This window comes from Zophobas morio, unplaced genomic scaffold, assembly GCF_036711695.1.
Source record: "Zophobas morio isolate AGI-343-1 ecotype UQ-CSIRO unplaced genomic scaffold, CSIRO_AGI_Zmor_V1 ptg000026l, whole genome shotgun sequence".
NCBI classification, from domain to species: domain Eukaryota; kingdom Metazoa; phylum Arthropoda; class Insecta; order Coleoptera; family Tenebrionidae; genus Zophobas; species Zophobas morio.
Genome location: NW_026972131.1, coordinates 15,097,928 through 15,122,438, shown reverse-complemented (window position 1 = coordinate 15,122,438; position 24,511 = coordinate 15,097,928). Strand labels below are relative to the sequence as shown.

General features: G+C 35.2%; 1 protein-coding gene across 1 annotated transcript in view; it reads left to right on the top strand.

Annotated features, from left to right (window-relative positions):
- Positions 1 to 1,317: 1,317 nt before the first annotated feature.
- Positions 1,318 to 24,511, top strand: part of LOC135136086 (partitioning defective 3 homolog) — a 71,308-nt gene continuing 48,114 nt past the window's right edge. The window contains exons 1-5 of the mRNA XM_064065213.1: positions 1,318 to 1,353; positions 1,638 to 1,865; positions 2,005 to 2,061; positions 7,551 to 7,661; positions 16,211 to 16,399. Coding sequence (XP_063921283.1) covers positions 1,318 to 1,353; positions 1,638 to 1,865; positions 2,005 to 2,061; positions 7,551 to 7,661; positions 16,211 to 16,399 — 621 coding nt within the window. The remainder of the gene's footprint in view (positions 1,354 to 1,637; positions 1,866 to 2,004; positions 2,062 to 7,550; positions 7,662 to 16,210; positions 16,400 to 24,511) is intronic.

Here is a 24,511-nt window from a genome sequence, read left to right as displayed (position 1 = left end):
CTTCTCTATGTTCTCTGATCTCCTCGTCTTGAATTTCCGAGATAATGTATCCCGGCACGACACTCCGAAATCCTTCTCGGAACCGAGTTTTTGCACCAATTTTCGTCCCATTCGTCATTCTCCGTTCATTAGTGTCTTCGTCTCCTCCTCCTCCGACCGGATGTCGCCATCGAGTGGTTCTCGACCACCAGCAAAACGTCGCAACCCCAGGAAAACGTTTCACTTTTCGACGCTTTGACAAATGTGTCTGACCGTGAACTTTGCCATGCTGTGCTCGAGTTGGCGTCCCACGGCTCTGAAACTTGATCTGCAAAGTTATACAATGCCGTTTACTTGGAATTTCGGCATGTGGGTGTCGGGTTCTGACCATTCACTTGACCTGATGGTTTTTGCCGTGTCAACGCCAAGGGGCTGCTTTTCATCCGAAAAATTGCGTCGTTTTGTCAAAGAGTGTTAGTTTATACCTGATCTGGACCGAGTTTCAAGCCGCTGCAAATGTTTATTCATAAATAAAAGAAAATGACACAAGTTAATAGTTTTATGGTAATCCTATTAGTCTTGAAAGTCGGTGCTACTTACTACGACAGGTTGGTTGTAAACTAAGGGTGGTACGATTTGAGCAGTCAGCGTAACGGTTGCCTGGACTTCTCATGGTTATGATGCACCTGCTTCCTTTTAGTACCTACCTGCGTATCTCCTGTTCTTGCCCGGAATTTTATGGAGCTGACTGTGCTTTCTTTGTGTCTGCAATAAAACATGCAAGAAGAGAGAGAGCGGAGCTCGAGCTTTCGAATTGTTTCAATCATTTTCCCACGTCCATTTTTTTCGTTTCTTTTTATATTTTTCCAAAAAAAAACCCGAGTGTTGGATTTTCGCCAATTCATTTAGCAATTAGTGAAAAATGAAGTTGTCTTATTTATTAGTCACTTCCTGCAGAACTGGAATGATGACGAATCACGAGATTAAGAAAAATCGTCCATATTATTAAACTCTGGATGTTACATCAGACGAGTGCATTCCTCCCGAAACGTAAATGTCTCCTTTAATAAAAATCACTCCAATCGCCACCCACGAAAATCCTTTTGAACCCATTAATGAAAACCCGTCCCCATTCTAATACCCATATTTTTAATAATGAATGAATTATGAGTACACTGCTGTCAGTTGATAACTTTACCCGATCGACCTCTTTACATAACCGCTATCGATCCTTCTAAATATAAAACCAATTCACAAACCATCCTTCGACCTTGTCAATCAATGTTTACGTAAAAAAAGTGAACAAATAAAGGCGTGCCTTAATTAGCGCAATCCACAATGTCTTTGTACACGTACTTCAAACAACAATTCGTGGTACTCCCATTGTGTTATCGATAACATTCCTACTTATGCAAATTTGCACGTAGGCAACCAACACTGCACCCGCGAGAAAATGTTCCATTACGGGTGCACCTATGTCTAAAACGTGATATTTGAGCGAATACGCGCGGATTTTACGCTTAATTTTATGCAAATCCACATTCCGCAACCTGTTGAAATATTTTGTTGTTATTGGTTTATTGCAAAAAAGACTGGTTTAAGTGACCCAGACAGTCTCGTGTTGTTATGATTTGAAATGGTTAGCGCGTTTGCTTAAGAACGATGGTATTATGTTGGGTTGCACGCACTTTACCTGCGTTCATTATGCGGCCACAATGGGACATTCAGCGGACTTGAATGCTGCTTTATTTGTGTGTGGAGATTTATTGTGGGATTACGCGCCGCGGGGGGGTGGGGTGATGACAGGTTATAGCTGGGGTATAATAGAACAGAATGATATTAAAACAAAACAAGAAAAAAAATCGAACGTGAACTGCATGAAGATTGTGATTATGTTGATGTAGGCAACCACCAATACTGCGCTGTAGTAAGAGTGCGCTAATAGTTCGGGATATCAATTAATAAATAAGTTAGAATATTGTGTGGTAAATTATGTTTTCTAAGTGAGTTTTCTTCTTGTTGCAGGTAATACCTTTGCTGACGGTTGTGATTGATTCTATAAACAGTCCTTGGTTTCTCTCAGTAAGTAAATATTGTATGCTTAGTCGTTGTAAAGTATGCAACCAGCAAAACACGAACATTTAGTTTTTTCGTTGTTCTTTTCACATTTGGATCTACTTCAAACCTTGGTCCTTACGAAGAAACTTCCGTTTTTAATGTTTCTGGGAAAAACAATACCCAAAGTTCCAAAAATTTCCAAAATTGCATTTGGAAACTTTAATATAGGAACTTTTGCCGTATTTAAAGGGGTTGTAGAAGAAAAGTTTAAGTTGATTACTACAAAAATTTACCATTTTAGACATGTTTTAAGTTTTTTGTTGTCGAAATAAGTCTACACATGTTTAGAAAAAAAAGGTAACATGTAGCCCCCCCCACCCACCCTATCGCAATTCTGATGATTTTTTTATTCATGGTGAGTCAAGAAGGCGGAGGTTAACTGCAAAATCCTTATTTCTCTACGAGAAATTAAAAATATGTTTTTGAGTATCGTGTGTTAAAAGAATACTTATTTATATTAAGAAAAAATAAAGCCAAAGATTACGCCCCACTCATATCCACCCCGATTTCAATTCTCAATTGTGATGCATTTTTCATTTGTTGACAGATCGAGGGGCGGGGTTTAATTGCAAGATCCATATTTGTCTACAAGAATTTACCATTTTAAACATGTTTTAAGTTTCTTGTTCTAAAAAGACAACTATGTATATTAAGAAAAAAGGCAAAATATAAGCCCCACCCACCCACCCTGTCTCAATTGTGATGATTTTTTTTAATCATCGAGAGTCAAAGGAGCGAAATTTAATTGCAAAATCCTTATTATTTCTCTACAAGAAATTACCATGGAAGACGTGTTTTTCAGTATCGTGTTATTCAAAGAATTAGAATTTATATTAAAAAAAACTAAAGCCAAAGATTAAGCCCCACCCATACCTGCCCTGATCTGAATAGTAATGAAATTTTCATGAATTGGCAGACTAAGGGGCGGAGCCTAATTGCAAAATCTACTTGCGATAGGGTGGGTGGGCGGGGTTAATATTGTGCCTTTGTTTCTCAATATACATAATATTCTTTGAACAACACGATACTCAAAAACATGTTTTTGATTTCTTCTAAAGAAATAAGTATTTTGCAGTTAAGCTCCGCCCTCTTGGTTAATGGCGAATAAAAAAAATCATCAGACTTGAGACAGGGTGGGTGGGCGGGGTTAAAATATTTTGCCTTTGTTTCACACAACATTTTGCTTTTTTATTTTAATATTTGTAGACTTCTTTTCGCATGAAACTTAAAACATGCTTAAAATAGAAAATTTGTTTAAGGAAACAGGGATTTTGCAATCAGGCTGCGGTCCATAATTGCAAAATACATATTTCCTTGCAAACATGTACCATTTTAACCATGTCCTAAGTTTCTTGTCGTGACAAGATGGCTACGTATATTGAGAAAAAAAAGGGTAAATATAAGCCCCGCCCACCCACCCTATCTCAAGTCTGATGATTTTTTGTATTCGCCGTGAACTAAGAGGGTGGAGCTTAACTGCAAAATACTTATTTCTTTACAATATCGTGTTGTTCAAAGAATACTATGTATATTAAGAAAAAGGGGCAAAATATTTACCCCGCCCACCCACCCGGTCTCAATTCTGATGATTTTTTTATTGGTCGTAAGCCGAGAGGCGGAGCTTAATTGTAAAATCTATATTTCCCTATACAAATTTACCATTTTAAACATGTTTTAAGTTTCTTCTTGCGAAAAGATAACTACACATATTAAGAAAGTAAAATATAAGCCCCGCCCACCCACCCTACCTCAATTGTGATGATTTTTTTTTAATCGTCGAGAGCCAAATGAGCCAAATTTAATTGCAAAATCCTTATTATTTCTCTACAAAAAATTTCTATGCAAGACAGGTTTTTTAGTATATCATTTAAAGAATTTTGTGTATATTAAGAAAAAAATTTAGCCTAAGATTAAACCCCACCCATATCTGCCCTGATCTAAATAGTAATGAGGTTTTCATTCGTTGACAGGTGTAGGGGCGGAGCCTAATTGCAAAATCCCCATTTCCTTACAAAAAATTACCATTTTAAACGCGTCTTAGATTTATAAGAACAAAAAACTCATCACAATTGAGATGGGATGGGTGGGCGGGGTTTATATTTTGCCTGTTTTGCGTAATGTACATAGTATTCTTTGAACAACACGATACTCAAAAACATGTTTTTAATTTCTTGTAAAGAAACAAGTATTTTGCAGTTAAGCTCCGCCCTCTTGATTCACGGCGAATAAAAAAAATCATCACAATTGAGATAGGGCGGGTGGGCGGGCTTTCATTTTGCCTTTTTGTTTTAATATGTGTAGACTTCTTTTCGCCACATAAAACTTAAAACATGCTTAAAATAGAAAATTTGTTTAAGGAACACGGATTTTGCAAACAGGCTCCGCTCCACAATTGCAAATTCCATATTTCCTTGCAAAAATGAACCATTTTAACCATGTCCTAAGTTTCTTGTCGTGAAAAGATGGCTACGTATATTGAGAAAAAAAGGGAAAATATAAGCCCCGCCCACCCACCCTATCTCAAGTCTGATGATTTTTTTTATTCGCCGTGAACCAAGAGGGTGGAGCTTAACTGCAAAATACTTATTTCTTTACAAGAAATTAAGAACCTGTTTTTGAGTATCGTGTTGTTCAAGGAATACTATGTATATTAAGATAAAAGGGGCAAAATATTTACCCCGCCCACCCGCCCTGTCTCAATTCTGATGATTTTTTTTATTGGCCGTAAGCCGAGAGGGGGAGCTTAATTGTAAAATCTATATTTCCCTATACAACCATTTTAAACATGTTTTAATTCTTGCGAAAAGATGACTACACATACATATGTATTAAGAAAGTAAAATATAAGCCCCGCCCACTCACTCTACCTCAAATGTGATAATTTTTTTTTAATCGTCGAGAGCCAAATGAGCGAAATTTAATTACAAAATCGTTATTATTTCTCTACCGGAAATTACTATACTACTTTGCAAGAGAGGTTTTTTAGTATCGTATCAATTAAAGAATATTATGTATATTAAGAAAAAAATTAAGCCTAAGATTAAACCCCACCCATTTCTGCCCTGATCTAAATAGTAATGAGGTTTTCATTCGTTGACAGATGTAGGGGCGGAGCCTAATTGCAAAATCCCCATTTCCTTACAAAAATTTACCGTTTTAAACGTGTCTTCAATTTCTAAGAATAAAAAAAAATCATCACAATTGCGGTGGGGTGGGTGGGCGGGGTTTATATTTTGCGTTTTTTGCTTAATATTTATAGTATTCTTTGAACAACACGATACTCAAAAACATGTTTTTAATTTCTTGTAAGGAAACAAATATTTTGCAGTTAAGCTCCACCCCCTTGGTTCACGGCGAATAAAAAAAATGATCACAATTGAGATAGGGCGGGTGGGCGGGCTTACATTTTGCCTTTTTATTTTAATATGATTGTGTAGACTTCTTTTCGCGACATGAAACTTAAAGTAGAAAATTTGTTTATGGAAACACGGATTTTGCAATTAGGCTCCGCCCAATAATTGCAAAATCCATACTTCCTTGTAAAAATATACCATTTTAACCATGTCCTAAGTTTTTTGTTGTGAAAAGATGGCTATGTGTATTAAGAAAAAAAGGCAAAACATAAGCCCTGCCCACCCGCCCTGTCTCAATTCTGATGATTTTTTTTATTCGTCGTGAGCCAAGGGGCGGAGATTCAGTGCAAAATACTTATTTTTTTACAAAAAATTAAAAATATGTTTTTGAGTATCGTGTTCTAAAAATACTATGACATTAAGAGAAAAAGCAAAATATAAACCCCGCCCACCCACCCCTTCTCAATTGTGATGATTTTTTTTTATTCTTAGAAGCCTAAGACATGTTGAAAATGGTAAATGTGGCTCTATTCTGCCGGTGAAAAGCAGTGCATAGAGAATTTTTCACATATTACTTAACTGAAATCGTGTGTGAATCTTCTGTTGAAACTATCGGGAAAAGTAAAAAAGAAATTTCCAATTTTTTTTTTTTTTTTGAATTATTAAAAGTGGATCTATTTGAAAGAAAAGAATATTTTGGAAATCACAAATCTGAAATCGTGGTTATGATACTTGAAGATCCGACATGTGCAAATTAAAATTTAATCTAGCTTTTTCTTGGACACTGATCCCGTTTTTTCTGTTATTAATTTTTGTAGACTGCTGTTCCCCAAAAATAATAAACTGATTAAAAAAAAATTAATATAGTTTAAGAATATCGTGTAAGTGGTAAAACGCTAACCAAAATCTGTTAATCCCTCATAACGCTATCTCAAAAAATAAGTCTATTCTGCTTAGATTTTGTAAAATAGAGCTGTAGATTGTTGTAAAAAAATCATAATTGTTTGACTGACAATTAAGATTTGTTTTTTTTTTGTCAGGTTGTCAACATATTTAAAATTTTGGGTGCCGCACCTGCTAGAGTTGTTTTCATTATGAAAAATAGACATATCTTTAATTTAACTTAAATGAGTAAATTTTTCCAGGAGTCGTACGTACATATTGAAAAAGTGAGTATGCAACCAATAATACACCAAATGTGGACACCTATTTTATTGTAGCTTAAAACCACACTCAAACTTTCTGCTCTCATTCATGGTTTGTTTAACACATGAATTAGATTCTTTACTTTATTTAAAAAGAATTAAGAACACTTTATACCTTGTGAAATTGTACGTTGTTACGTACTTAATAACACCATAAAAATGAGATACGCAACAATGTTTAATAACGAACAAAAAAATATTTTCGCATCTTCTCCAGCAAAGATCCTTATCAGCACGAAGGACGTCAGTGTTAGCCAAACAAGATAAGAACCCACGTATGCCCACCTACCACAAATTACGAAAGAACGTGCAATCCTATCGTAAATGTTTAACCAAGAAATCAAACAAAGAACCTCTGCAATAAAATTACTCAAGTTTTCCAACTAACTTTGACTGGGTGCAGAAAAATTTCCAAATTGAACGATGCATCGTCACAATAGGATAAAATCGATTCTTTCAGAGATGGTTTCAATCTGTGATGTGATTTGTCGCGACTAAGCCCACACTGCTCTGCATACAATATGCGAAGTCGTGTAGCATAATTGCAGATTTCTTATTACAGACGTCGCTTAAAACATTTCAAAGTGTCGGGTAATCGTCTTTACCACTCCTTGGAGTATTGTTGTCGTAGCGGTTTTGCTTTTTCTTTGCCGTTTGTTATTTAAATAGGAAAATTATACAGCACCAGCGACGATTTTTTCATTTCTGTGGCTTGCATTAAATCCGTTATCGTTTTTTTATCTCTACTGCCAGAGTAATAAAGTTATATTTGGCATTGTTGGTGCAGTTAGTGATTGCACTTTTCAAACATTCTCGAAGGACGTTTATTCGAATAATTGTTCTCGTTGGTGTTATTACAACTAGTGTGTAAAAATTCGTGTCGCAATTACGGCAGGTAAGTTTCGGGTGTCTGGAAAGGGAAATTCGTGATAGTGGAGGACCCCACCATGGAGCGAGCGTTCCGTCGAGAGCGCTGCCAGGTAGTGAGTTCGAAACGTCGCTCGAGGTGTGTACGTCGCCAACTGCACAAACTACTTTTTAATCGGTACATAAATACAGTGCGTTACAACACAACCACCATTGTAATTGTGCATCGACAGTGTTTTGCTTTCGAGTAATAATGTAGAGGATAGAAAGTGGAAACTGGTAAATAAATGCCAATGTGGTATTTTGCAAAATTGCTCTTGTCCACGGGCGAGAGGCATTAACGTGACGTTAACGTCGTTTAGAAGGGTTAATGTGCGCGGAATTCGTTCGAGATTATCTCGGGGTTTTGCAACAACCGACTGTTCTATGAATCGGTTTTGTGCGGCTGAGTTTTATGAATTTCAAATCGGAATTTGCACATTTTAACTGTGAAGAGTTTTTGACTCGTTTTGGCTGTTTTGGTTTACAGTTAAACCACTTGAGTTATTTTTTTAATAACACATGTAGTTTTCTTAAACTCGTTTCTGCGTTATTAACAGTCTGAATCGATAATTATGTTTGCTGTTATTAAACGACCTATTAATCATGGAGAGTAGAATTTTTTGAAGGCCCTGGGCACGACACCAGTAAAATGAGGAAGCGAAAACGCTTCTATTTATTTAGTCTTTGTTCCTTCGCCAAAAAATCCACTTTCATTTATCTGGTGGCCTGTTTGTGCTGATTATCAATTTGCTGAAGTGAATCACTATGTAAATAAATACCGCAATAAAATTGATCTAATCTCATTAAAACTCACGATCGGATTAAATCTGTTACAGTATTTTCAGAGCGACTAATTGTGCTAAATGGAGGCAATTTTAGCTCTGTCGTTCTTTTTACGGAGAGAAATCGTCGAGAACAATGTAAGAATTTGTGATACTAAAAAGTAGCTGTGTCAAGATTCCCAAGATTGCTTTATTCGAAAAATTGCTGCAATTTTATCGCCGGATCAAAATCGTTGCGAAATTGTGTGGCGATTTTTTGCTCGTAATTTTTATCACTATAAACACTGATTGTAGTCGCATTCTACCCCGTACGATAATAACAGTGAAAACCGGGTGGCCTCAAAAAAGGATAGAATCGAGTTTTGGGCACGGAACTGGCGTAAATCCGATCTTTTGGAAGCGTTACAAAACCTTTTCTGATTTTTTAGTGTCTGCAAGGTCGCAGTTAAATGCACATACACAAGTATCCTACATTTCGCGTGCGTTAGCAAGTCGCGTCAAAATGGCTTCCTAAATCCTTCACACCAATCCTGAAACTTCACGCGATGTTCTCACGCGTAAAATTCAAACGTGCGCACGTTAAACGATAAAACATACTCGGAGATTTTTGTGATACCGACGAAATCCCTTTTTATTTGATTTTATTTTAATTTCTAATGATTTGGATTTTTTTTCGATTGAACTGGATACGTTTAATTAAAAGTTTCAGATATTAAGTAATAAAACCAAAACAGGAAATTAAATTCTCGTGATTGAATTAAATCCTCGATAGCACTTTCACAGTAACTAATTGTACTAATTGGAAGTGATTTTACCTTGTCGTGTTTTTATAGAGAGGAGTCGCCCAGAAAAGTATAAATATTTTATCGCTTCGTCAAAATGATGCAATAATCTGTCTAGAAAAAATGTACTATTAATGTTTTGGCTTCAAATTATTTTCATTTGTTACATGGCTATATTTACTTACTTTTTATCCTTTTCGGTGGGGTGACGTTCGAGATGACCAATTGAGTTGGGGTTGGATATGGGTGGGGCTTAATTTTTGGCTTGTTTTTTTATTTCTCGTAGGGAAATAAGAATTTTGCAGTTAAGTTCCGCCCTCTTGGCTCACGATGAATAAAAAAATCATCACAATTGAGATAGGGTGGGTGGGCGGGGCTTATATTCTGCCTTTTTTTTTTCTTAATATGTGTAGTCATCTTTTCACAACAAGAAACTTAAAAACATGTTTAAAATGGTAAATTTGTGTAGGGAAATCACGGTTGAGGTCGAGACGGATGGGCGGGGCTTCTATTTTGGTTTTCTTTTTTAATCAATACATTTAGTTTCCTTTGTATACCACGATTACTTTGAAACATATTTCACATGGTAATAAAAATAAAAAAATCATCAGAATTGAGACAGGGTGGGTGGGTGGGGCTTATATTTTGCCTTTTTTTCTTAATATACATTGCCATCTTTTCATCACAAAAAATTTAGAACATGGTTAAAATGGTAAATTTTTGCAAGAAAATATAGATTTTGCAATGACGCAAATTGATGTAAACCTGTTTTAAGTTTCATGTTGTGAAAAGAAGTTTACATATATTAAAACAAAAGGGCAAAATGTAAGCCCGCCCACCCGCCCCATCTCAAATGGGATGATTTTAAGATAAAATAAGATCTCAGGAAGCCCTGATGTTTTGATCTTGAATCAGTTTGAAAGGATCTCAGGAATCCCTGGCGTTTTAGATAATGGATAAGTTTGAAAGAATCTTAGTAATCTCTAGTGTTTTGATCTTGAATATGTCTGAAAGAATCTCAGGAATTCCTGATGTTTTGAATCTTGAGTAAGTCTGAAAGAATCTAAAGAATCTCTGGTATTTTGAATCTTGAATGAGTTAGAAAGAATCTCAGAAATCCCTGGTGTTTTGGATCAGGGATAAATCTGAAAGATCTCAGGAATCCCTGGGGTTTTGATCTTGAATAAGTCTGAAAGAATCCCACAAATCCCTGATGTTTTGATCTTGAATGAGCTTGAAAGAATCTCTGAAATCCCTGGAGTTTTGATCTTGAATAAGTTTGAAAGAACCTCATGAATTCCTGATGTTTTGGATCTTGAGTAAGTTTGAAAGAATCTCAGGAATTCCTGGTGTTTTGGATCATGGATAAGTTTGAAAGAATCTCAGGAATCCCTGGGGTTTTGAATTTGAATAAGTCTGAAAATATTACAGAAATCCCTAATGTTTTGATCTTGATTAAGATTGAAAGAATTCTTGGTATTTTGGATATTGAATGAATTTGAAAGAATGTCAGGAATCCCTTGTGTTTTGGATCATGGATATGTTTGAAAGAATCTCAGGAATTCCTGATGTTTTGGATCTTGAGTAAGTCTGAAAGAATCTAAAGAATCCCTGGCAGTTTGGATCTTGAAAGAGTTTGAAAGAATCTCAGAAATCCCTGGTGTTTTCGATCAGGGATATAAGTCTGAAAGAATCTCAGGAATCCCTGGGGTTTTGATCTTGAAAAGGTCTGAAAGAATCCCAGGAATCCCTGATGTTTGATCTTGAATAAGTTTGAAAGAATCTCTGAAATCCCTGGAGTTTTGATCTTGAATAAGTTTGAAAGAACCTCATGAATTCCTGATGTTTTGGATCTTGAGTAAGTTTGAAAGAATCTCAGGAATTCCTGGTGTTTTGGATCATGGATAAGTTTGAAAGAATCTCAGGAATCCCTGGGGTTTTGAATTTGAATAAGTCTGAAAATATTACAGAAATCCCTAATGTTTTGATCTTGATTAAGATTGAAAGAATTCTTGGTATTTTGGATATTGAATGAATTTGAAAGAATGTCAGGAATCCCTTGTGTTTTGGATCATGGATATGTTTGAAAGAATCTCAGGAATTCCTGATGTTTTGGATCTTGAGTAAGTCTGAAAGAATCTAAAGAATCCCTGGCAGTTTGGATCTTGAAAGAGTTTGAAAGAATCTCAGAAATCCCTGGTGTTTTCGATCAGGGATATAAGTCTGAAAGAATCTCAGGAATCCCTGGGGTTTTGATCTTGAAAAGGTCTGAAAGAATCCCAGGAATCCCTGATGTTTGATCTTGAATAAGTTTGAAAGAATCTCTGAAATCCCTGGAGTTTTGATCTTGAATAAGTTTGAAAGAACCTCATGAATTCCTGATGTTTTGGATCTTGAGTAAGTTTGAAAGAATCTCAGGAATTCCTGGTGTTTTGGATCATGGATAAGTTTGAAAGAATCTCAGGAATCCCTGGGGTTTTGAATTTGAATAAGTCTGAAAATATTACAGAAATCCCTAATGTTTTGATCTTGATTAAGATTGAAAGAATTCTTGGTATTTTGGATATTGAATGAATTTGAAAGAATGTCAGGAATCCCTTGTGTTTTGGATCATGGATATGTTTGAAAGAATCTCAGGAATTCCTGATGTTTTGGATCTTGAGTAAGTCTGAAAGAATCTAAAGAATCCCTGGCAGTTTGGATCTTGAAAGAGTTTGAAAGAATCTCAGAAATCCCTGGTGTTTTCGATCAGGGATATAAGTCTGAAAGAATCTCAGGAATCCCTGGGGTTTTGATCTTGAAAAGGTCTGAAAGAATCCCAGGAATCCCTGATGTTTGATCTTGAATAAGTTTGAAAGAATCTCTGAAATCCCTGGAGTTTTGATCTTGAATAAGTTTGAAAGAACCTCATGAATTCCTGATGTTTTGGATCTTGAGTAAGTTTGAAAGAATCTCAGAAATTCCTGGTGTTTTGGATCATGGATAAGTTTGAAAGAATCTCAGGAATCCCTGGGGTTTTGAATTTGAATAAGTCTGAAAATATTACAGAAATCCCTAATGTTTTGATCTTGATTAAGATTGAAAGAATTCTTGGTATTTTGGATATTGAATGAATTTGAAAGAATGTCAGGAATCCCTTGTGTTTTGGATCATGGATATGTTTGAAAGAATCTCAGGAATTCCTGGTGTTTTGATCTTGAACAAGTTTGAAAGAATATTAAGAATCTTTGCTTTTTTAATCTTGAATAAGTTGAAAGAATCTCCTTACTATGATGTTTTAATTTTGACAAAGTTTGAAATTATCTCAGAAAAGCCTATTGTTTCGATCTTGAATAAGTTTGAAAGAATCTCAGGAATCCATGGAGTTTTAATCTTGAATAAGTTTGAAAGAATCTAAAGAATTCCTGGTATTTTGGATTTAGAGTGAATTTGAAAGAATCTCAAGAATCCCTGGTGTTTTGGATCATGGATAAGTTTGAAAGAATCTCAGAAATCCCTGATGTTTTGATCTTGAACAAGATTGAAAGAATCTCAGGAATCCCTGATGTTTTGATCTTGAATGAGATTGAAAGAATCTCAGGAATCCCTGATGTTTTGATCTTGAATAGCATTGAAAGAGTCTCAGGAATCCCTGATGTTTTGATCTTGAATAAGATTGAAAGAGTCTCAGGAATCCCTGGGGTTTTGATCATGAATATGTCTAAGTAAGCCCGCCTACCCCCTGTCTCAATTGTGATGATTTTTTTTTATTCGCCGCGAACCAAGGGGGCGGAGCTTAACTGCAAAATACTTATTTCTGCCAAGAAAATAAAAAATGATTTTGAGCATCGTGCTGTTCAAAGAATACTATATATATATTAAGAAAAGAAGGCTAAATATAAACCCCGCCCGCCCACCCGCCCTATCTCAATTGTGATGATTTTTTTTATTCGCTGTGAACCAAGGGGGCGGAGCTTAACTGCAAAATACTTATTTCTTCACAAGAAATTAAAATTTTTTTTGAGTATCGTGTTGTTCAAAGAATACTACATATATTAAGAAAACAAGGCAAAATATTAACCCCGCCCACCCACCCCATCTCAATTGTAATGACTCTTAAATACTTAGAATCTCAAAACACGTTTAAAATGGTAAATTCTTGCAAGGACGTATGGATTTTGCAATCAGGCTCCGTCCCTAGGTCTGCCAACGAATGAAATCTTCGTTACTATTTAGATCAGGGCAGGTATGGGTGGAACTTAATCTTTGGCTTTAATTTTTTCTTAATCTACTTGGACCCGATTTATAGAAAGCGAAGTTAAAGTTAATTCGAGATTAACTTTTAACTGAGGTCCGTTGCGAGGCAACGCGTATATTTTAACCAATCACGGGCTCATATTCCACATTTTAATTCTCTGTTAAACTAATCGAGGATTAAATATTTAACTCGCTGTTCTATAAACCGGCCCTTGGTATTCTAATACGACACTCCAAAATATGTGTTACATGGTAATTTCAATTTCAGTCAATCAAAAAAATCACCACAATTGAGATAGGGTGGGTGGGCGGGGCGAATATTTTGCCATTTTCGTAATATACGTAGTCGTCTTTGAGAACTAGAAACTTAGAACATGTTTAAAGTGGCTAATTCTTCTAGACAAGTATGGATCTTGCAATTAGGCCCCGCCTCTCCATCTGACAACGAATAAAAAATTCATCACAATTCAGATAGGGTGGGTGGGCGGGGCTAAATTATATATTCTTTTATGAGGTGAGAATTGGAACTATTGGCTTTTAAAAAAAGCGTTAATCGTAATTTTTTTGTTATTCCACTGTAAGTGGGCGGAGCTAAATTGAACTTTTTCCTACAGAATCTTTTATAAGCAAACAATAGCCCCGCCCACCCACCCCCTCGTCATTCCAGTGACCACTATTAATATTGTTCAGTCATTTATCAAAATCAGTCTTATTTATTTTGTTGTACTACTTATTTGTTATAACATTTTATTTCTTGTTTCTGAAGAAAAAAATAGAGAACGGGTGGGTGGGCGGGGCTAAATTTATCTTTTCCTACAGAATCATTCATAAGCAAACAACAGCCCCGCCCACCCACCCTCTCCCCATTCCAGTGATTATTCTTAATATTGTTTAGTCATTTATCAAAATCAGTCTTATTTATTTTGTTAAACTACTTATTTGCTATAAAATTTATTTCTTATTTCTGAAGAAATGTTTAGAATGGTTAATTGTTCTAGACAAATATGCATCTTGCAATTAAGCCCCGCCTCTCGATCTGACAACGAATGAAAAATTCATCACAATTGAGAATTGAGATCGGGGCGGGTATGAGTGGGGCGTAATCTTTGGCTTTATTTTTTCTTGATATACATAGTATTCTTTGAACAACGCGATACTCAAAAACATGTTTTTAATTTCTCGTAGAGAAATTAGGATTTTGCAGTTAAGCTCCGCCCTCTTGGCTCACGACGAATAAAAAATTCATCACAATTGCGATAGGGTGGGTGGGCGGGTCTACATTTTGGCTTTTCATCTTAGTATTTCTAGACTTATTTCGACAACAAGAAACTTAAAACATGTCTAAAATGGTAAAAGTTACTAACAACGGCAACTTGGCAACGGAGTTTATAAATAAATGACAATTTTCAGGTCCAAAAGTCACGTCAGGGGTATAAAAAGTATAATAAATTTAGATTATAGGATAAATTACTAATATTTGATTGCATTAAAATTAAACACAGTTTGTTCAGTCAAATAATTTCGGTAAATTTGGGCGTCCAACATCAGTAGTAAACCAAACTTTTCCGTCATTTAAACCGCGACTTTTTACCTGATTCGCAGGAAAATGTCAGTATTTATCAGTTCCGTACTCAATTACACTCCTCATTAATTCCGATGACGGATTAAGGAATCCGTTGCGTCAACAACAAAATTACCCAAATAATTGCAATCTCAAAGGTCAAACCGTCCGTTTACAAAAGCACAAAAACCATTTTCCACATCTCAACTCCACCATTTCAGCGTCGCTCACAATCCCCGCAACATTTCGTCATCGAGGACTTCTGCAACCGGCCATTGTTTCGCGATTGCTGCAATTAGCGACGGAACCATTCGTGGGCGTTTTTCGTTCTCCGTGCCATTATCGGCTGAAATTCTAAAGATTCTCATGTTATGAGCGTGAAATGTCAACCGCTTTTTCCGCAGCGATGAAAGCACGAGGGCATATATCCGGTCAAGAGAATTATCATTACGCTCCACAAACGGAAAATGGGGCTAAAAAATCGAGAGAAAGATAAAGAGCGCTAAAGATACGTGCCACGACAGGTACGAGCGATTACAAGTTATCGATCATTTCGCAATGCACTTCCTGGGTGTTTTTTGTGTTTGAGTGTTGTGAGTCGCTGAGGAAAAAGGGAAAAAATGCGGGCGGCGGAACGGAGCCCTGAGGAGCTCTGTTCATACGAATTTTCATTAACCTCCTGGTTTTTGTTCGAGCTTTCTAACGGTGATGCAGAGGCCGTTATTCCGGTGAATTTTGATTTTCGTACGAATTCCTCATCCTTTCGTGCTCCTTTATTCTAATGTTGCGGCTTAACAATAAAGTGGCGTGCTCGCTGCGTATTGTTAAGCGATAGATATGGCGAAGACAACGGAAACGGCTCCATACTGTTAAGAAATCGTTAATAATAAATAAACAGGAAATTCATTAAGACTCGCTGCACATCGAACCGATTATGATTATGCAACGCTTGTGGTTTATTAATCGTCACATGTTTGCTAAACTTGTAAAGAATATGTGACCCAGGCGACGTTGCCGAGCACTAGACTAGTTCTGGGTGCTAAATCTCGAGATATCGCAGCCAACAGTGCCCTTGAAATACCATCACACACGCCAGTGAATGCACATTTCCAGTTATTTCGCATAAATTTATCCATATTGCAAGTGCAAGCAAGCAACCGGTCCTTTTCCCATCGCGGTTTCGAGGTCGCTAACTTTCTTCGTTTTTGCGGAAATAGCGTGCACATTAACCCTAACGTTGACTTTTCTTTGAAGCGCGGTACTAGTGTGCGGAAAATGGTTTCAGTGTGAAATGTTCGATAGTTGTCAGACGATAAATGCCGTACCCAAGTGTACGGAAGTCGCCGAAAAAATCGTGCAGTTGTTCGGATGGAGGCAGACGTATAACGTGGAGAAACTCCAGAGGAATGTGCCAGGGAGAGCCACCACGAGGATTTCCATCACCAGGTCGTCGCCAAGTCGCGACAAGAAAGAGGTGAGGCGCGCTAATTAATCGCGGTAGCTCATTAACGAACAACGAAAACAGCAACGGACCCAGTGCTAACCCCAACACCTTGTTTATTTTAAATTATCACTAAGTGATTGAGCTAACAGTGACGTTTTTCGCACGTTTTTATTTACGACAGGTGAAGTGCTCCAATTAATGCTCCATTAAGAGGTTTAATTGAAGTGCTACTCGCTTCCGGAAGTGTTGTCGATGAACTGTAGTTTGTTTTCGTGGTGGACGCTCGTTTTGACAGAAATTACCTATATTATTGATTCATGGAGGTGGAACTGTGATTTTTATGTTTTGATAACTGTTCTCGCGTATGGTAAATGGACCGACATACGGGATCGGGTTCGAGTTTGCTCGCATGATGCCAAGACGAAATAATTGAATTGATTTGTAGTGTAGTCACAAAGTTTTGTTTTTGGCCTTGATATGCGGTGACCATGACCGGCTGGCGGTGGTAGGTGATCGGTTATTAAAGCTAATGTGATCGATAAATAACTTAGAGGCGGTACAAATATTTTGATAGGGTGTGATGTGTACTCGACCGAACTACTTGTCCGAAGAGATTTTTTCATTTCGAATAACTAGGGGTCATGAAAAGTCGAGAAAATGGCTTTTTAGAATTTTTGTGTCTGCACTTTTATCAAAATTTTTCTGTGTGTCTGTCCATCTGTCTGCCGTCCCGAATCTTTATTAGACAGATAATTTCCGAAAGTAGTGGGCCTATTGATGTCAAATTTTGTATTTACTTGTGATTTATCATTGGATTTATATCTGTTACATTTGCTCATACAGGTGGCTCAAAATACAACACTGTTATTGTTTAACTTCCATTTTACACTAAATAAAATAAGTCAGCGAAATGGAGAAACGATGTGGGCAGGGCTAAATTTAGCTTTTTCTATTTTTATGAGCAAGCAGTAGCCCCGCCCAACCACCCCTTCTTCGTTCCAGTGACTACTCTTAATATTGTTCAGTCGTATATTATCAAATTTTTGACCCACCCACCCACCCTTTATTTTCTTATATGATATGTCATTTACCAATGCTGTTCTCATTCTAACGATTTTATCTGTCTTCAATTGAGATCCACCTTTTTTTACTAGAAAAAATTAATCACTGAAATGGAGACGGGGTGGGTGGGCGGGGTAAATTATATCTTCTCTTATAAAGTGAGAATGGGAACTAATAGAACGTAGGATGTTAAAAAAAAGCGTTAATTGTATTTTTTTTTGGTATAATACTTATTTTTGAAGAAATACATGAGGGAACGGGTAGGTAAATTTAACTTTTACCTTCAGAATCTTTTATAAACAAACAATAGCCCCGCCCACCCACCCTCTCTTCATTCCAGTAATTGCTCTTAATATTGTTCAGTTATTTACCAAAATCAGTCTTATTTATTATGTTATACTACTTTTTGCTAAAACATTTATTTCTTATTTCTGAAGAAAAAAATGAGAGAACGGGTGGGTGGGCGGGGCTAAATTTATCTTTTCCAACAGAATCATTCATAAGCAAACAATAGCCCCGCCCACCCACCCTCTCTCCATTCCACTGATTACTCTTAATATTGTTCAGTCATTTACCAAAATCAGTATTATTTATTTTGTTATACTACTTATTTGCTATAACATTTCATTTCTTATTTCTGAAGAAAAAATTAGAGAACGGGTGGGTGGGCGGGGCTAAATTTAACTTTTCCAACAAAATCTTTTATAAGTAAGCGATAGCCCCGCCCACCCACCCCCTCTTCATTTCAGTAATTACTCTTAATATTGTTTAGTCATTTATCAAAATCAGTCTTACTTATTTTGTTATATGTATTACTTTTTGCTATAACATTTATTTCTTATTTCTGAAGAAAAAAATGAGAGAACGGGTGGGTGGGCGGGGCTAAATTTAACTTTTCCAAATAGAATCTTTTATAAGCAAGCGATAACCCCGCCCACCCACCCTCTCTTCATTTCAGTGATTACTCTTAATATTGTTCAGTCATTTACCAAACTCGGTCTTATTTATTTTGTTATACTATTTTTTTTTTATAACATTTATTTCTTATTTCTGAAGAAAAAAATGAGAGAACGGGTGGGTGGGCGGGGCTAAATTTCACTTTTTCCAGCAGAGTCTGTTATAAGAAAGCGATAGCCACGCCCACTCACCCCTTCTTCATTCCAGTGATTACTCTTGATATTGTTCAGACGTTTACCAATATTAGTCTTATTTATTTTGTTATATTACTTATGTACTATAATATTTTTGTCTTATTTCTGAAAAAAAGAGATAACGGGTGGGTGGGCGGGGCTAAATTTAACATTTTCCAAAAGAACCTTTTATAAACCAACAATCGCCCCGCCCACCCACCCTCTCTTCATTCTTAATATTGTTCAGTTATTTACCGAAATCAGTCTTACTTATTTTGTTATACTACTAATTTGATGTAACTTTTTTTTTTATTTCTGAAAAAAAAAGAGAACGGGTGGGCGGGCGGGACTAAATTTAACATTTTCCTACAGAATCTTTTATAGGCAAATAATAGCCCCGCCCACCCACCCTCTCTTCATTCCAATGATTACTCTTAATATTGTTCAGTTATTTACCGAAATCAGTCTTATTTATTTTGTTATATTACTAATTTGATATAACATTTTATTTCTTATTTCTGAAGAAAAAAATTAGAGAGCGGGTGGGTGGGCGGGGCTAAATTTAACATTTTCCAACAGAATCTTTTATAGGCAAACAATCGCCCCGCCCACCCACCCTCTCTTCATTCCAGTGATTACTCTTAATATTGTTCAGTTATTTACCGAAATCAATCTTATTTATTTTGTTATACTACTAATTTGATATAACATTTTTTTCTTATTCTTGAAAAAAAAAGAGAAACGGTGGGTGGGCGGGGCTAAATTTAACATTTTCGAACAGAATCTTTTATAGGCAAACAATAGCACCGCCCACCCACCCTCTCTTCATTCCACTGATTACTCTTGATATTGTTCAGTCATTTACCAAAATCAGTATTATTTATTTTTTTATACCACTTATTTGCTATAACATTTTTTTCTTATTTCTGAAAAAAAAGAGAACGGGTGGGTGGGCGGGGCTAAATTTAAGTATTTCCAAGGGAGTCTTTTATAAGCAAGCGATAGCCCCGCCCACCCACCCCTTCTTCTTTCCAGTGATTGCTCTTAATATTGTTCAGTCATTTATCAAAATGAGTATTATGTATTTTTTTTATATTACTTATTTGCTATAACATTTATTTCTTATTTCTGAATAAAAAATTAGAGAACGGGTGGGTGGGCGGGGCTAAATTTAAGTTTTTCCAATAGAGTCTCTTATAAGCAAGTGATAGCCCCGCCCACCCACCCTCTGTTCATTCCAGTGATTACTCTTAATATTGTTCAGTCATTTATATGACAAAATCAGTATTATTTATCTTGTTATACTACTTATTTGCTATAATATTTATTTGTTATTTCTGAAGAAAAAAATGAGAGAGCGGGTGGGTGGGCGGGGCTAAATTTATCTTTTCCTTCAAAATCATTCATAAGCAAACAATAGCCCCGCCCACCCACCCTATCTTCATTCCAGTGATTACCCTTGATATTGTTCAGTCATTTATCAAAATCAGTATAATTTATTTTGTTATACTACTTCTTTGTTATAACATTTATTTCTTATTTCTGAATAAAAAAATTAGAGAACGGGTGGGTGGGCGGGGCTAAATTTAAGTTTTTCCAAGGGAGTCTTTTATAAGCAAGCGATAGCCCCGCCCACCCACCCCTTCTTCTTTCCAGTGATTACTCTTAATATTGTTCAGTCATTAACCAAAATGAGTCTTATTGTGTAAAGTAAAATCAACTCATTGTATTTCAGGTTTGAGGGAAGTTCTGTGAAAACAAATTTCGATTTATTTTTTTGGATTTACTTATACAGGGCGAAAAAAACTTAATGCGTAAATTTATTTATTGATTTAATCAGGAACTGCAAAACCGAATGCTTTGAAATCTTGGAGATGTTTTAAGGTGATCATAAGCATGGTAAATTTTTGATCAAAATGTATTTGCTTATCCCCCAAACAAATTGATGACGTTACCTCAAAATATTGCTGAACAAATCCTGTTTTAAATGTGCAAAATATCATAAGTCTGTACTTCTAATTTATGACTACGTTAATACTTTTTTGATTTGCTTATACAGGGTGTCTCAAAAAAATTTAATGTATTTGTTTATCAACCCTAAAAATCCTTTCAAAAATGTCCAAAATATGAGTTTACACTTGTAATTTATCATTGCATTCATATTTTTGGATTTGATTATACAGAGTAACTAAAAAAATTAAAGAATCAGTCAATTTATTTTATTGATTAAATCAAGAATTGTGAAATTGAGTACTTTAATTTTAAAACTCGAAAAATTAAAATTTCAAAAACTAAAAAATCCAGAAATTGAAAAAGTATTGAAAAACTGGCGCCATCTCAAAATCAAGTTTTATAATTTATCAAAAAAGTGAGCTGGTTTTTCTGGTGTTGCGGGTGCGTGCAGCGTGTCACTTTCGCGCCCTGCATCGCTTGATCGAACCGAAGAAGCCAAAAGAAGGAAATAAAGCACAAAGAAACAAAAACCGACGAAAAATAAACAATCGCAGAATCAATAAATTAATCCAACTTTCACTGGTTCTTTTTGCTCGAATCTTGAGCAACGACGGAGACTCAAAATACGCGCTTTAAAAGTACTTAAAAAGTACACTTTTGATTTTTTTAACAATAAAAAAATCGTTTTGAAACAGCTTTGGTATTTTATCTGTTGGTTGCAAAACTCGCGTTTCTCAACACGCTGTATAATTATCAGATTTGTTGTAACACACTAGTAGCCGATATTTTTACGACGATAAGCATTCCGCGTTACGTGAGTACTTCCAGTAGTCAGCATTTGGTTACACAGTGTGGACAAAGTTCGTTCAGTTTCAGTAATTCCGAGTCTAGATTCCAACAACCCCTACGTTTAGCGTTGTGCCACATTATGTGCAAGTCAGCACGATTAACTGGCGCAAATTCATTACTAAACCGAGTAAACTGGATTAATAAATACCTTATTTGCTTTACAGCCCGGTTTGCCTTCGAAGGCTGTCGTTGATTAATCGCTAATCGGTTTAGAGATTTCATGAAGCAAAAGAAAGTTAAAACCGCACTAATTACTCTGTATCGATCATTAATCCAAACAATAAATTTATCTCGAGTGTAATTAAGCGGAATCGATTAAAATAAAATAACAGCAAATTATAAAACGCTCAAGGTAAATAATTAATTGTGTACCATCCGACAACAACTACGATTCGCTTGGAATTTTTCACCAAGTCGAATGCAGTTGGGTGAGATCTCTTCGTCCCGTTATCGAAGGATTAAACGCGCATATTAATTTAATTTTGTTCGGTGCACTAACGGTGATCTCTGGAATTCGACTGAATCGATTTAGACGTCTTAATCCCGGATAAAACGCTCATTTAACAGCTTTGTAAAAGCCCGGAATACAAGCCGTCTAATTCGCTTTTAATGGGAGTCTTGTTTTGAAAAATTCATTAGATTATCGTTTGTTCGTTTTTTTCGCTCCGTTGTATGTAAATCGAGGCGTGCGAAATAATTCAATCAAGGACTAAGATTTTTATACAGCCAAAACATCCTGTCATTCTGTACTTTCTCACGACCAGTCGTACAATCGCACGCAAATGTTTTGAGCCTATGGGCGGATCGTTTTGCCTGCCCTCACCGAAGAAGGCGGTCCAAATCCTTCAAGGGCAGAATTTGTAGGTAGGCTCAAACTACAACGAAATTCACATTTTACCCTATAAAATTTTATTGACAATAACGGGACGGACAGTAGTTACATCATCACTTTTTCAAATAAAATACTTTTAAATGTTCATAATAAATAAATAAAAAAAAAAAGATATTGTCGTTGAGTGACATGTAACTGGCATAATAATAAAAACGTGCCATTTTTGTTAACTGATATTTTTTTCATAAATGTCGCAAAATTATTAAATTTGTCTAATCATCCCCACCAATAATGTGATGACGTCACTTCAAATTTATGCATAGTAAATGGGTTTTAAATTGTATACAGTAACATAGTCCTACACATGTAGTTTATGACTCCGTGTTGAATTTTTATCCGAAACGTCCAGATTTTTGGAAAAAAAATCAAAATTATAAAACAATATTTTGCAATTTAATTTTGAATTTGCAAAATCGAATACTTTGAAATCTTGCAGATGTTTTAAAGTCATGATAAACATGATACATTTTTTATTAAAATATAATTGCTTATCCCCTCTAAAAAATTTATGACGTCACCTCAAAATTTTGCAGAATAAATCCTATCTTAAATGTATAAAATATGATGAGTTTTTATACTTGTGATTTATCACTGCATTAATATTTTTTTAGATTTGGTTATACAGAGTGTCTCAAAAAAGTTAATGACTGAGTCAATTTGTTTTATTGAAGAAATCAAGAATAGCAAAACTGAATACTTTGAAATATTGTAGATGTCTTAAAGTTTTTGTAAGCATGGTAACTTTTTCGAAAATTTGATTAATTAAATATTCGGCAAATCGAAAATCGGAAAAACTGAAATTCACTAATGCAAAAAACAGAAAATCGAAAAATACAAATCGTAAAAATCGAAAATCTAAAAATGGATAACCAAAAAATCGAAAATTCAATGAATCAAATACCGACGTCGATCGAAAAGTGGAAATTCACAAACCTCAAAATCGAAAAATCGAAAATCGAAAAACGGAAAAACCAAAAAATCGAAAAGTCTAAAATTTGTAATACTGAAAATTAAAAAAATCAAAAACAAAAATTAAAAAAAATCGGAAATTAAAATAATCAAAGTATATAAAGTAGAAAAAATTGCAAAGCCTAAAAACTGAAACGAACAGAAAAATCGAAAAAGCAAAAAATTGGACAAATAAAAATTCGAAAAATCTAAAATCGCAAAAGTGGAAAATCGAAAATCTGAATAAAGAAACTTGGAAATTCTGAAAATTGGAAAATCGAAAACCAAAAAATCGGAAAGAAACAAAATTGAAGTCTAAAAGGTGAGAATGGAAAAATTGAAAAACCGAAAATTCTAAAAATCGACAATGGACAAATTGAAAATCGCAAAATTTAAATTGAAAAATTGAACATAGAAAAATCGATGAATTGAAAAATCGAAAATTCGACTACTCAAATTTTCTAAAAATCGAAAAATCATAAAACCGAAATATCCAAAATTCTAATGGTCGAAAGTCTGAAAACTGAAAATCGAAAATTCTGAAAAGCGGAAAATAGAATATCGAAAAATTTAAAAGAAAGAAAATTGAAGTCTAAAAACCGAAGAATGGAAAAATTAAAAATCAAAAATTCGAAAAATCAAAACCGAAAAGTTCAAAGATTTAAAAAGGAAAATCGAAAAATCAAAAATCTGAAAATTGAAACTCGAAAATTCGGAAAATTGAAAAGTAAAATAATTGAAGTCTAAAAGCTGAAGAATGGAAAACTGAACAATCGAAAATTCGAAAATCAAATATCGAAAAATCGAAAAGCCGAAAAATCGAAAATTTGATGAATCAGATATGCGAAAAACAGAAAATCTGAAAATACAAAACTGAAATATCGAAAATCTAAAAATGGAAAAACCGAAAATCGAAAATTCAATGAATATAATGCGTAGGTCGATCGAAAAACCGGAAATTCACAAATCTGAAAAATCGGAAATTTGCAAGATTGAAAAACCGAAAATTGAAAAATCAAAAAACCGAAAAATGGAAAATTCAAAAATCGAAAAATAGGAAAACAGAAAATTCGAAAATTCATAATATTGAAAACTCTAAAAGTCGACAATTCAAAAATCGAAAAGTAAACAAATTTCAAAGCCTAAAAAGTGACGAACAGAAAAATCGAAAACTCGTAAAATCATAAAGTGGAAAATCGAAAACTGGAAATTGAAAAATCGGAGATTGAAAAATCGAAAATCGAAATATCGAGAATCGACCAATTAAAAAACCGAAAAATCGAAAAATTAAAAAATCGGAAATCGAAA